Raw genomic sequence first — 13851 nt, 5'->3', positions numbered from 1 at the left:
AAGATCACTGACATCATTATTTGACTGAGTTCCCAGTTGTCTTAAAAGCACCATGAAACTCATGGTACCCTTTGCCAGCGTATATCTGTATGAAGCTGCATTCAGTGCTCTCGTCTGCATTAAAACCAAATATCGTTCTAGGTTGGATGCGACAGCAGATATGAGGTGCGCACTATCGAACGTGTCCCCGGACTTTGAGAAGCTCCGACGCCACATGCATCAAGTACAACCATCTCATTAGTGGTGGTGAGAAAAGATACATTATGTCAGACTAATTTGCAGATGACTGTCATAGCCCCACATAAAAAGTATGTGATGGTGAGTTGAGAAGACAATCAAAAATACTGTTAGAATGTTTTCAATTGACTGCCATAGCTCCAAATAAAAAAGTTAACATTGGCTGTTAATTACATAATATTTTTTCACATGGTTGGTGGGGTCACGAAAATCTTCCAGTATCAAAATGTGGTCGTGGGCCAAAAAAAGTTTGGAACCCCTGACTTACGGGCTAAGGTCAGACAAGGGAGCAACGCAATGCCTTTTTATGGGGAGTAATGTGATAAATTGGCACGGTTCAATCCTGGGTGCAATAAGGAGAAGGAGCGTGGGTGATATCTAAGCAAGATTGCTGTATTTCTTAAAGTGCACCTTTGTAAGGTTATTTTAATATCCCACACATAGAGCTGAACATAGCTCTCTGTGGTTCCCTATGCTGAGAACGTATATGAGTTTAGAACAGGTTTTTTGTAAAGTAAACATCTTAGTACTGTTCCCAAGTCACGCATATCTCTTCTTAATAGAGATGAGGTGAGAGTGTGAGCATAAAGCAGCTGAATGGGGTGATGATGTGGAGCTCCATGAGGATCGTTCTCCGTCTCAGCAGGAAACATGGGGCTATGGATCATAAATAATACATGGGATGGATTTCCTGTTTCCTCTGGTTGTGAGGAGGACGGTTTGCTGGGCCTGATCACAGGTTAATCAGACTCCCCTCTAACTAATGCTAATTAGCGCTATGCTACAGTAGTCTATTGTGCTGTATCAGACAACCAGCCTGGGATCTGGTGCCAATAACTATCAACATTGACATGGACACAAACTGAAATAAGAATCTCCCAGAGACGCATAACAGGAATATACTGTATCTTGGTCATTATCACAAAATATAGAGAACTGCTTGAATTACAGTAAGAATTCAGAGGAATCCAATGTGCTGCTGCAGTTTTATTGGGTTCTCCCATGTGTTCCTTTCCCTGCAGCCAAAGAGAACACAATTGTAAGCTTTTTATTAGAGTGCTCATTGCTCTACAGACCCTCTGCGCACACGCACACACACACACACACACACACACACACACACACACACACACACACACACACACACACACACACACACACACACACACACACACACACACACATTTGTGATCAGCTAAACCTTTTAGATTTTGATGTAATGGGGTCGTATGCTACAGAATGGGGTGATATGTAAATGAGTCTGTCTAGTGGACAGAGTTTTTAGAGGGAGAACAGAGTAAACAGAGATAGTGTTTCTGTTTTGTCTCCTGCAGAGAGCAAAACATACACTCTAACATCCAACTGTGTTCAATCAAAGTAGGAGGAAGTTCAATTTGGGTAATGGTTCTCTCAAGGCGAACAAAGACAATGTTTATGCCAGTCCATCACACTAGGGTCGTCTTGGTTGGAGAACAAGAGGGTTGTCAAATCCACCATTTAATGGTTAATGAATTTGGCGGCTGGTAGCCTAGTAGTTAGAGCATTGGTCCAGTAACCGAAAGGTTGCTAGATCGACTACCCAAGGTAAAAATCTGATGTTCTACCCCTGAACAAGGAAGTTAACCCACTGTTCCTAGGCTGCCATTGTAAATAAGAATTTGTTCTTAACGAACTTGCCTAGTTAAATAAAGTTTTTTTTTAAATGAGTAGAATGTTTAATCAAATCAAATTGTATTTGTCACATACACATGGTTAGCAGATGTTAATGTGAGTGTAGCGAAATGCTTGTGTTTCTAGTTCTGACCATGCAGTAATATCTAACAAGTAATCTAACCTAACAATTTCACAACAACTACCACACAAGTGTAAAGGAATGAACAAGAATATGTACATAAAAATACATGAATGAGCGATGGCCGAACGGCATAGGCAAGATGCAGTAGATGGTATAGAGTACAGTATATACATATGAGATGAGTAATGTAGGGTATGTAAACATTATATAAAGGGACGTTATTTAAAGTGGCTAGTGATACATTTATTACATACATTTTTTTCATTATTAAAGTGGCTAGAGATGAGTCAGTATGTTGGCAGCAGCCACTCAATGTTAGTGATGTCTGTTTAACAGTCTGATGGCCTTGAGATAGAAGCTGTTTAACAGTCTCTCGGTCCCCGCTTTGATGCACCTGTACTGACCTCGCCTTCTGGATGATAGCGGGGTGAACAGGCAGTGGCTCGGGTGGTTGTTGTCCTTGATGATCTTTTCGGCCTTCCTGTGACATCGGGTGCTGTAGGTGTCCTGGAGGGCAGGTAGTTTGCCCCCGGGGATGCGTTGTGCAGACCTCACTACCCTCTGGAGAGCCTTACGGTTGTGGGCGGAGCAGTTGCCGTACCAGGCGGTGATACAGCCCGACAGGATGCTCTCGATTGTGCATCTGTAAAAGTTTGTGAGTGTTTTTGGTGACAAGCCAAATTTCTTCAGCCTCCTGAGGTTGAAGAGGCACTGCTGCGCCTTCTTCACCACGCTGTCTGTGTGGGTGGACCATTTCAGTTTGTCTGTGATGTGTACGCCGAGGAACTGAAAACTTTCCACCTTCTCCACTACTGTCCCGTCGATGTGGATAGGGTGCTGCTCCCTCTGTTGTTTCCTGAAGTCCACGATCATCTCCTTTGTTTTGTTGACATTGAGTGTGAGGTTATTTTCCTGACACCACACTCCGAGGGCCCTCACCTCCTCCCTGTAGGCCGTCTCGTCGTCGTTGGTAATCAAGCCTACCACTGTAGTGTCATCTGCAAACTTGATGATTGAGTTGGAGGCGTGCATGGCCACGCAGTCATGGGTGAACAGGGAGTACAGGAGAGGGCTGAGAAAGCACCCTTGTGGGACCCCAGTGTTGAGGATCAGCGGGGTGGAGATGTTGTTACCTACCCTCACCACCTGGGGATGACCCTTCAGGAAGTCCAGGACCCAGTTGCACAGGGCGGGGTCGAGACCCAGGGTCTCGAGCTTAATGACGAGTTTGGAGGGTACTATGGTGTTAAATGCTGAGCTGTAGTCGATGAACAGCATTCTTACATAGGTATTCCTCTTGTCCAGATGGGTTAGGGCAGTGTGCAGTGGGATTGCGATTGCGTCATCTGTGGACCTATTGGGGCGGTAAGCATATTGGAGTGGGTCTAGGGTGTCAGGTAGAGTGGAGGTGATATGGTCTTTGACTAGTCTCTCAAAGCACTTCAGGATGACTGAGTACTCCCTGAGTACTCCCTGTTCACCCACGACTGCGTGGCCATGCACGCCTCCAACTCAATCATCAAGTTTGCGGATGACACTACAGTGGTAGGCTTGATTACCAACAACGACGAGACGGCCTACAGGGAGGAGGTGAGGGCCCTCGGAGTGTGGTGTCAGGAAAATAACCTCACACTCAACGTCAACAAAACAAAGGAGATGATTGTGGACTTCAGGAAACAGCAGAGGGAGCACCCCCCTATCCACATCGACGGGTCAGTAGTGGAGAAGGTGGAAAGTTTTAAGTTCCTCGGTGTACACATCACGGACAAACTGAATTGGTCCACCCACACAGACAGCGTCGTGAAGAAGGCGCAACAGCGCCTCTTCAACCTCAGGAGGCTGAAGAAATTCGGCTTGTCACCAAAAGCACTCACAAACTTCTACAGATGCACAATCGAGAGCATCCTGTCGGGCTGTATCACCGCCTGGTACGGCAACTGCTCCGCCCACAACCGTAAGGCTCTCCAGAGGGTAGTGAGGTCTGCAGAACGCATCACCGGGGGCAAACTACCTGCCCTCCAGGACACCTACACCACCCGATGTCACAGGAAGGCCATAAAGATCATCAAGGACAACAACCACCCAAGCCACTGCCTGTTCACCCCGCTATCATCCAGAAGGCGAGGTCAGTACAGGTGCATCAAAGCAGGGACCGAGAGACTGAAAAACAGCTTCTATCTCAAGGCCATCAGACTGTTAAACAGCCACCACTAACATTTAGCGGCCGCTGCCAACATACTGACTCAACTCCAGCCACTTTAAAAATGGGAATTGATGGAAATTATGTAAAAATGTACCACTAGCCACTTTAAACAATGCCACTTAATATAATGTTTACATACCCTACATTACCCATCTCATATGTATATACTGTACTCTATATCATCTACTGCATCTTGCCATCTTTATGTAATACATGTACCACTAGCCACTTTAAACTATGCCACTTTATGTTTGCATACCCTACAGTACTCATCTCATATGTATATACCGTACTCTATACCATCTACTGCATCTTGCCTATGCCGTTCTGTACCACCACTCATTCATATATCTTTATGTACATATTCTTTATCCCTTTACACTTGTGTGTGTATAAGGTAGTAGTTGTGGAATTGTTAGGTTAGATTACTTGTTGGTTATTACTGCATTGTCGGAACTAGAAGCACAAGCATTTCGCTACACTCGCATTAACATCTGCTAACCATGTGTATGTGACTAATAAAATTTGATTTGATTTGATTCGAGTGCTACGGGGCGATAGTCATTTTGCTCAGTTAACTAGCTTTCTTGGGAACAGGAACAATGGTGGCCCTCTTGAAGCATGTGGGAACATCAGACCGGGATAAGGATTGATTGAATATGTCTGTAAACACACCAGCCAGCTGGGGTGCGCATGCTCTGAGGACTTGGCTGGGGATGCTGTCTGGGCCGGCAGCGGAGGGAATAGCTACACTATTTGTATTCGGTCATGTTTCCGGTCACCTTGCCCTGATTAAAAGCAGTGGTTCGCTCTTTCAGTTTTGCGTGAATGCTGCCATCAATCCACGGTTTTTGGATGGGGAATGTTTTAATAGACGCTCTGGGTACAACATCACCGATGCACTTGCTAATAAACTCGCTCACCAAATCAGAGTATTCATCAATGTTAATGTCCGACGCTATGCGGAACATATCCCAGTCCACGTGATCGAAGCAATCTTGAAGCGTGGAATCCGATTGGTCGGACCAGCGTTGAACAGACCTGAGCATGGGCGCTTCCTGTTTTAGTTTCTGTCTATAGGCTGGGACCAACAAAATGGAGTCGTGGTCAGATTTTCCGAAAGGAGGGCGGGGGAGTGCTTTATGTGCGTCGCGGAAGTTAGAATAACAATGATCTAGGGTTTTGCCAGCCCGGGTCGCGCATTCGATATGCTGATAAAATTTAGGGAGCCTTGTTTTCAGATTAGCCTTGTTAAAATCCCCAGCTACAATAAATGCTGCCTCAGGATATGTGGTTTCCAGTTTACATAGAGTCAAATGAAGTTCTTTCAGGGCCGTCGATGTGTCTGCTTGGGGGGGATATACACGACTGTGATTATGATCGAAGAGAATTCTCTTGGTAGATAACGGTCGGCATTTGATTGTAAGGAATTCTATGTCAAGTGAACAAAAGGACTTGAGTTCCTGTATGTTGTTATGATCACACCACGTCTCATTAATCATAAGGCATACACCCCCGCCCTTCTTCTTACTAGAGAGATGTTTGTTTCAGTCGGCGCGATGTGTGAAGAAACCAGGTGGCTGTACCGACTCTGATGACATATCCCGAGTAAGCCATGTTTCCGTGAAACAAAGAACGTTACAGACTCTGATGTCACTCTGGAAGGCAACCCTTGCTCAGATTTCGTCTACCTTGTTGTCAAGAGACTGGACATTGGCGAGTAGTATGCTCGGGAGCGGTGCACCCGTCTACGGAGCCTGACCAGAAGACCGCTCCGTCTGCCCCTTCTGCGGCGCCGTTGTTTTGGGTCGCCGGCTGGGATCCGAGCCATTGTCCTGGGTGGTGGACCAAACAGAGGCTCCGCTTCGGGAAAGTCGTATTCCTGGTCGTAATGTTGGTGAGTTGACTTGCTCTTATATCCAATAGTTCCTCCCGACTGTATGTAATAAAACCTAAGATTTCCTCGGGTAACAATGTAAGAAATAACACATAAAAAAAACGAAATACTGCATAGTTTCCTAGGAACGCGAAGTGAGGCGGCCATCTGAGTATCTTCAGTATCTGAAAATGGTCTAACCTGCTGGGGACTCGTTGTGGTTCTCCTCATCAGAGTCAGCGAACACCTCAGCCAGCTCCTGGTCAGACATGTCGGTTAGCTCTGTCAGGTCCAGGAGGTCAAAGTGCACCTCCAGGGAGGACACGCTGCTCAGAGGCTCTGCAGGGTCAGAGAGAGAGGAAATTAGTAAGGTCATAGTTATGGACTGATATGGAGCAGCTGGTGGGTTTTATGATAAACTCAATAATAATGTGTAATATCTCACTACAACTCAATGCTGTCTACACAACTCACCCAGAACACCCCGTCCGCCACACATACATACACAACCCTCCACACCCTCCTGACCCTCACTCTCATTCTCAGTACCCCTGGTATGGAAGTTATCTCTCGTGTTGTTTTGATGCTCTGTGCCATACTGTAATAGAAGATAAAAAGAAGGCCTCTCTTTAATCTGTTTCACAGAGAGACAGCTTGGCTTTGTGTGCTGAACTGTCCTTTGGAAGAGATATGGGTCTCTGTGTCAGAATGATGCCAATGTTTGACTGGAGCATCACGACTAGGGCCAGAGAAGCCAGAAATAGAGGGTATTTAAACAGCATGGTTAGACTGTTCCTCACCCTCTGTCCTGAGTGTATGGCACCTGTTCTTGGTTCCAAAAGTCACTGATACCCCAGACCCTTCTCCAATGTCTATTGACACACCAGAGCAGCACGACTGTGCCGTTAACATGTACCGTTTTTATTCACGTTAAAATAAGAGCATGACAGTCCCAACATTCCACACTGGCAGCATTCATGCAGTATGGCAGTTAAATGTATATTTGCGTCACTCATGCTTTGCTAAGCATCTATGGAGTGTTACAGCCCCATGCTTGTCTGACACAATGCTTTGGGCTGGGTGGAGCTGGCACTCTTTAGTAATCATGGGTGAGGCATAACGGCTGACCGTGTGATCTATGTGGTGTTAATAGTAAGGGACTGTATGCACTTCATGTGTGTGTGTTTATGTATGTGCTGTGGAGGCATATATCTGAACACTTTTCCAGTATTTTTGGCTTGTGAGTGGGTGTATATAGCTGTGTGTCTGAGTGTAGAGAGAGAGAGCGGGGGTGGATGGTTTTTAAGGATACCGTTTCCCAGCTAATTTCTCTCTACCAGCCAGGCAGTATACTGCCACAGGGTGGATCACAGCCCTCTCCTCAACACTCCTTTGTTCCGCTGCTGCACAGCTCCATTCTCTCACTGTTCTCTCACTCTCCTGATAAATATAGCACAGACATTGATTTAATAAGATAAAAACCTTTAACCATATTATTATAAGTCAGAGAGAGTTGATAATCATGCTAAATCATAATCCTGGTGGTGGCGCTGCTGTATTTCACACATTGTGAGGAGACATAGGCAGAGTTACACTGACGATTTGAGACGGAGAATTTCATTGGGTGCCAGAAGTTCCTAGACAATTGAATTCTACAATTGACCTGACAATGGATTAAAGTGAGCTCAAATAAATCAATCTCTGCTCCAACTCCTTTCCGCCTTGAATTTGGAAGTTCTTCCTGGTAAGCCCTTCTGTGGATTACAGTATTATTGTCACTGAATGCTTGGTGCCAACATGGATGACGGTTTGCCAAACTCTGTATACCTTTGGCTCTTACAGTGAGTGGTGGCCTTACTTGCCTGGGATGCCGTGCTACTCACAACAACACACGTCTACAACAAGAGACATTTTGTACAGTACTTGCTGAAAAGTACAATATAAAATCCACCAACAATCTCTATTGTCTTGTTCCTCTGTACCAGACTTGAGAGGAGAGGAGAGGAGAGAGAGGAGAGGAAGGTAAAGATATTGTGGGTTGACATTCCGCTGTCGTTTGAAGTCTTCTAATGAGACAACTGCAGCCGTAGAGGATCAGAGACAGAAAAGCAGACCCTCCTGTCTCACCTTCACTTAATGCGCCACTCATTTAACCACATGGGAGGCTCAGGCTGCCCCTTTGCACTACTCCTCCCTCACTGAATGGGAGGAAGCTGCCACTAGACACTGATCTAAGGTTATTTTTACATTATCCAACCTTATTGGTGAAGGCCAGGATTTGGGGAAGTTAAGCTGATCCTCGATCTTTGGTTAAGGGCAACTTCTACCTCCCTAGGGCGTTGGGCTAGCCTGCTGTACAGATCTCTGTACAGATGGGGAGACTGCGGGTCAGTCAGTGTGTGTCTGAGGGGTTAACTGAACTGCACAGCATCAGCTGAACCATATGCAGTGATAAAGGCCTGATTAGCATTATGGGATGTCAAGAGCTCTGTCTCCATGGTGTGCTAGCTGTTTCCTCCCTTAGAGCAAATCTCTACAGGCCTGCTTGGTTCACTTGGCTAATCTAAATTTGAACGATTCACCGACTGTTTGTTCCACCTGCCCCGGTTTCTGGAAGGATGTAGACTGTGGTGTGAGGGGATGATAGAGGCTCGCCTTGTAGGAGGCTGTTGCTGATTACTGCTGAGGTGTGGTGGTTACTCAGGTGCTTACATCCAGGGGAGTGCTACACTTTTTGGCGGTGGATCTGTTCCAGCCTACCTACAGAAGGAGTTGCTGTGAACTTCAGAGACAGAGCTGCCTGATGAAGCACTCCATGAACTGCCAGCTCCCTGAATTATTTTTTATCTATATTTTTTAAGCGAGATTGTTTGAAAAGCGCTATATAAAATAAATATATTATTATTAATCAACGGAATCCATTTACCATGCTTCAGATGCACTGCATCAAAAAAAGCTAATCTCTGTAAACAATCTTTAGTATTTAGCTGGTTGTGACATGCATTAATGTAGCAATATTTACCAGCGTGGATGACATGGGCTTATAAGGTCAATTAGATATAATGGTGTGAAATGGTTTGACTAGCCTAGCGCAAACATGGTACACAGGGAATTGAATTGGACACGACCGTATTGCAGTTTTTTTTACAATCGCTAGGACCGATTTAAGTCACTTTTTCAAAACTCTTCACACAGTTCTTCAAACCAACAATTAGCTTGGCACAGCAGTTAATTTCACATCCAAAACGCACTAAAACTACCAAAACACTTCATACATGTCTCAAATCAACTGATTCTTCCATAACACTAGCAAAGGTTGTCACCCCCCTCGTCACCTCAACGAGTCTCCCCCTGGTGGCTGACCTGCTGTACGCCACCCCCCCCCCCTTAGCTCTGTCGGGGGGGGGGGTCATCAGTGCAACGTCTGTCTCCCTTCTCGATAGGGCATCCGCGTTTCCATGCTTCACCCCTAACCTGTGCACAACAGAAAAAGAGAAGCGTTGAAGGGACAAGAACCACCTGGTGACCCGATGGTTTGTGTCCTTTCCCCTGGCCATCCAGACCAGGGGAGCATGGTCTGTGACCAGGGTGAAGTGGGTACCTAGCAGGTAATACTTGAGAGTGTCTAGCGCCCACTTCACCACTAAACACTCTTTCTCCACGATAGAGTATTTATTTTCCCTAGGCATCAGCTTTCGGCTGATGTACATGATAGGGTGCCCCTCCCCCTCGTGTACCTGGGACAGAACGGCCCCTAGTCCCATATCACATGCGTCCGTCTGGACCACCATCGGCACCTGGAAATCGGGCGTTACGAGAATCGGATGCGAGCACAGCGCTTCCTTCAGACTGTTGAAAGCCGCTTCTGTCTCGTCCGTCCATTTCGTCCGTCTGCCGGGTACGGATGTGGTGTTCAATGAGGGTCCTGCGGCCTGGCTTCTCGGAGAAAACCGCCGTGTTCCGATCGACGAGCTCCCTGAGCTCTTGCTTCTGGGCCGGGTCGAGGTCCTCATTGCTCGGGACCTCCACTGGTACTGTTGGCGTCCTGGGTCCCGACCGTAACACGGCCAAGGCTGTCCTCTCGTGCCACTTCTTCAACAGGTTTACGTGTTAAATCTGTTGGGGTGTCCGTCTCCCCGTTTGCCGTACGCGGTAATTGACAGTTCCCAGCTTCTCGATCACCTCGTATGGTCCGTGCCATGTTGCAAGGAACTTACTTTCGGCCATGGGGATCAAGACCAAGACCAACACCCTGTCTCCCACCTGGAATTCTCGGGGCTGGGCTCCCCGATTGTAGACCTGGGCTTGGGCACGTTGGGCCTTCTCCATATGTTCCCTCACGACTGGCCATATGGCTGTCATCCGCTCCGGCATCGTCTCCACGTGCTCTACCACGCTGCGTAAGGGGGGCGGTTGGGCTTCCCACACCTCCTTGGCGAGGTCCAGTAGGCCGCGTGGCCTCCTCCCATAGAGGAGTTCGAACGGGGAAAACCCAGTGGAGGATTGGGGTACTTCTCAGATTGAGAACATTAGGTGGGGTAGTAGCTAGTCCCAGTTCTTCCCGTCCTGCTCGATGACCTTCCGCAGCATCTGTTTGAGCATTTTATTAAAGCACTCGACGAGCCCATCCGTCTGCGGGTAAAAAATGGAGGTCCGGATCTGCTTGAATTGCAGGAGGGCACACAACTCTTTCAAGAGGCGGAACATAAACTCCGTACCTTGGTCTGTCAGGATCTCGTTCGGGATGCCCACCCGGCTAAAGAGGTGGAACAGCTCCTGGGCGATTCTCTTGGACACCGCCACCTGTAGGGGAATGGCCTCGGGATACCTTGGTGGCATAGTCCACTATTACCAAGATGTACCTGTGTCCTCATGCAGTCTTTACCAGGGGTCCCACTATGTCCATGGCGATGCGTTCAAAGGGCACCCCGATTATTGGCAGGGGACCAGAGGGTTTCGGAAGTGTGCTTTCGGGGCAGTGAGTTGACACTCCGGGCAGCTGCGACAGTAGTCTTCCACGGCCCTCCTCATCCTGGGCCAGTGGCACCGGGCGGCAATCCATTCCCGGGTCTTCTCCATTCCCAGGTGCGCCCCCAACAGGTGGGTGTGGGCCAGCTGAAGAACGGCTCCTACGTACCGTCGGGGCAGCAACAATACCTCTCGAAGTTTCCCTGTTGGCGCGACACCTGATACAAAAGGTTATTCTTAATTTGGAAATGAGGGTATCGCCAGTCACTCACCCCCGGAAGTAGCTGTCCATCCACCGCCATCACTTGGGCGGCGGCAGCTTTCAAATTCGGATCCTCCCACTGGGCCGTCCCGAATTGTCCCCTCAGTTGGCCCCCAACGGGGGTCTCGACTGGCCCCTCGAAATCTAGGAGGGGGAGGCTGGGCTCCTCTTCAAGTGGTTCCCCAGGGGGTACGGGTTCCGGCTCCCCCTCCGACTCCGGACCCGTAGAGTCAGGTTGGTTAACCGGCGGCTTCCGGGCCACATAGGCGATGGGTCTTCCCCGCTCTCTTCTTCGGCTGGGTCGTACTTTCTTCCTCAACTCATGCCTACAAAAGGGCCGCAAACAGTGGACAATCCTGTCCCACTAGGAGAGGTACCGGCAGCTCTGGTACTGCACCCACCATCATCTGACAGCTCCCTTGTGGCGTCACGATGTTGGTCCATACGGTGGGATACCGTTTTGTGTCACCGTGAACACAGGAAATGGACATCTCCCTACCCCGTTCGGTCTCCTGGTTCAGCAGGCTCGTGGTTACGAGCGTAACCATGCTTCCGGAGTCTAATAGCGCTTCCGTGTCGTGTTCGTCAACCTTCACCGGGCCCATGGGTGCAGTTGACTCGTGGTGTGCCCAACAGGAAGTGACATAGTTTACGGCGTGACCCACCTCGCCTCCGGGGCTAGCTGATGGCATCAACTCCTCTCGAGCCGTGCAATTCCAGGCAATGTGCCCCCGGGCACCACACTCAAAACACCTCCTTTGATCTCCCTCTATCTAGGGTCATCGGTGTCGGGTCGGCCCTACCCCCGCCGTCTCTCCACGGGTTTGCGGTCCTTTGGCCCTGCCACTGTCGGTTCGGGGTACACTGCGGTGGGGCTGTCCTTCCGTCCTTCCCGACGGGTCGCCGACTCGTCCCGGCTCCCACTCAGCAGTGCCTGAGTGTTCTTCTGCGTCTCCACTGCTTCCAGGAGGCCCTCCAAGGTCTGGGGTGCGCACAAACTTGCTGCCCGCTTCATGTCATGGGGTAGCGCCCGTAAGAAGCGATCCAGGACCACTTTGTCGAGGATGGATAGGGTGGATACGTCGGTGAGGAGCCATGCCCTGGTGACGCGCAGTAGGTCGCTCATCTGGGCTCAGGGGGAGGCGTCAGGTACGAACCTCCAGTCGTGGAACCGTTGAGCCCGATGGGCCAGGCTGTACCCGTAGCGGCTGAGTATCTCCCGTTTGAGTCCGTCGTAGTTATCCGCCTGTTCGTCGTTCAGGTCCCAATACGCCTTTTGGGCATTCCCAGAGAGGAACGTGGCCAGCAGACTTGCCAACTGTGGCCTTTGCCATCCTTCCCGTAGTGCTGTCCGTTCAAATGTACAGAGGTATGTTTTGAGGTTAAAACTGGTTTGGATGTGATCCAGGAGACGCTCCTCCTTGCAGTTTCCTGACTTCATCAACGAGGTGGACATTTTGTAGTCGCTGTTCCTCCAGCGTTTGTTCCTGAACCGCCTGTTGTGCTTGTTGGGCCCGGACGAACTGAGCTATCAACTCGTCCATGCTGATACTGTGTAAACGTCAACCCTGATCTGACCACGTTATCAGAGTGCTCGCATTCTCCACCACTTGTGGCAGACCAGGGGGTTTGGTCAAGACGTTTACATAGATCAGACACGGACAGAGTATGATTAGCTCAGTTTCAAGGGTGTTTATTAAATAATAAATCAAAAAGGAAAGGTCTCCCCCATGAGACCCTCTCCGGGATACCGTCTCCTGGGCTCCGGGTCTTCCTGTATCCTGTCGGGCACACAAACTCAACTCCCTCGGCTTAGCTCGGGAAACCGTATCCAACCACATGGAAGTCACCTCACTTCCCCTAGTCCTCTCCCTGTGTGCTGCCCTTCTGGCAGCTTTATGGGCCTCGCACAGCTGGTGAGCAATCCGCCCTTGATTACTCACCAGCTCCCAATCAGCCCCAATTAGTCCTGTCCGGAGAGACCGTCGAGACCTGGCACGTCCAGCAGATGGAGCCACCACCTCGTGATGTATACTTCATCTGTTACCAGGCATCGACGAGTCTCCCCCTGGTGGCTGACCTGCTGTACGCCACAATACGTACTCCTCTCCCTCTCCCAGCCACTCTTCTTCCTCTGTCAGCCACTTCTCTATGTCTGGCTGGGTCCATGTTTACATTACAGTACAGCATTATTCCTAAGATGTCCCCTTTTGTATAGATGGTAATGAAAGTGAAAGACTAACACCTGGGTAGGTGTTCAGCTACAATGGGAATCAGCTGTGGTTGGTCTAATTGTTTTGATAGTATTTTCTTTCTTAGATTTGGAATATATTTAAATACGGTATTACTGTAGAAATGTAGCAAATTTCTGTCTTATTCAATTTTGTGTTATGTTAGGTTTTGAACTTAAGTTTAACAGTTTTGAAAAGAGTATGTAAGCATGTGCAAATTGGCCTGTAGGTACATAGAGTTTTGGTGGTGGTTGTGTCTGAGTGAGAAAATAATTCATG

The 13851-nt window shown here is 48.5% G+C and overlaps 1 protein-coding gene across 2 annotated transcripts in view; it reads right to left on the bottom strand.

Annotated features, from left to right (window-relative positions):
- LOC129834738 (dysbindin domain-containing protein 1-like) overlaps positions 1–13851 on the bottom strand; it is a 39151-nt gene that overhangs the window by 15213 nt on the left and 10087 nt on the right. For both annotated transcript variants that reach the window (XM_055899986.1, XM_055899987.1), the window contains exon 3: positions 6313–6450. In XM_055899986.1, coding sequence (XP_055755961.1) covers positions 6313–6450 — 138 coding nt within the window. The remainder of the gene's footprint in view (positions 1–6312; positions 6451–13851) is intronic.

The sequence above is a fragment of the Salvelinus fontinalis genome, chromosome 35 (genome assembly GCF_029448725.1).
Source record: "Salvelinus fontinalis isolate EN_2023a chromosome 35, ASM2944872v1, whole genome shotgun sequence".
Lineage (NCBI taxonomy): Eukaryota > Metazoa > Chordata > Actinopteri > Salmoniformes > Salmonidae > Salvelinus > Salvelinus fontinalis.
Note: the sequence above shows the minus strand (reverse complement) of the source record. Positions and strands in the feature narration are given on the sequence as shown.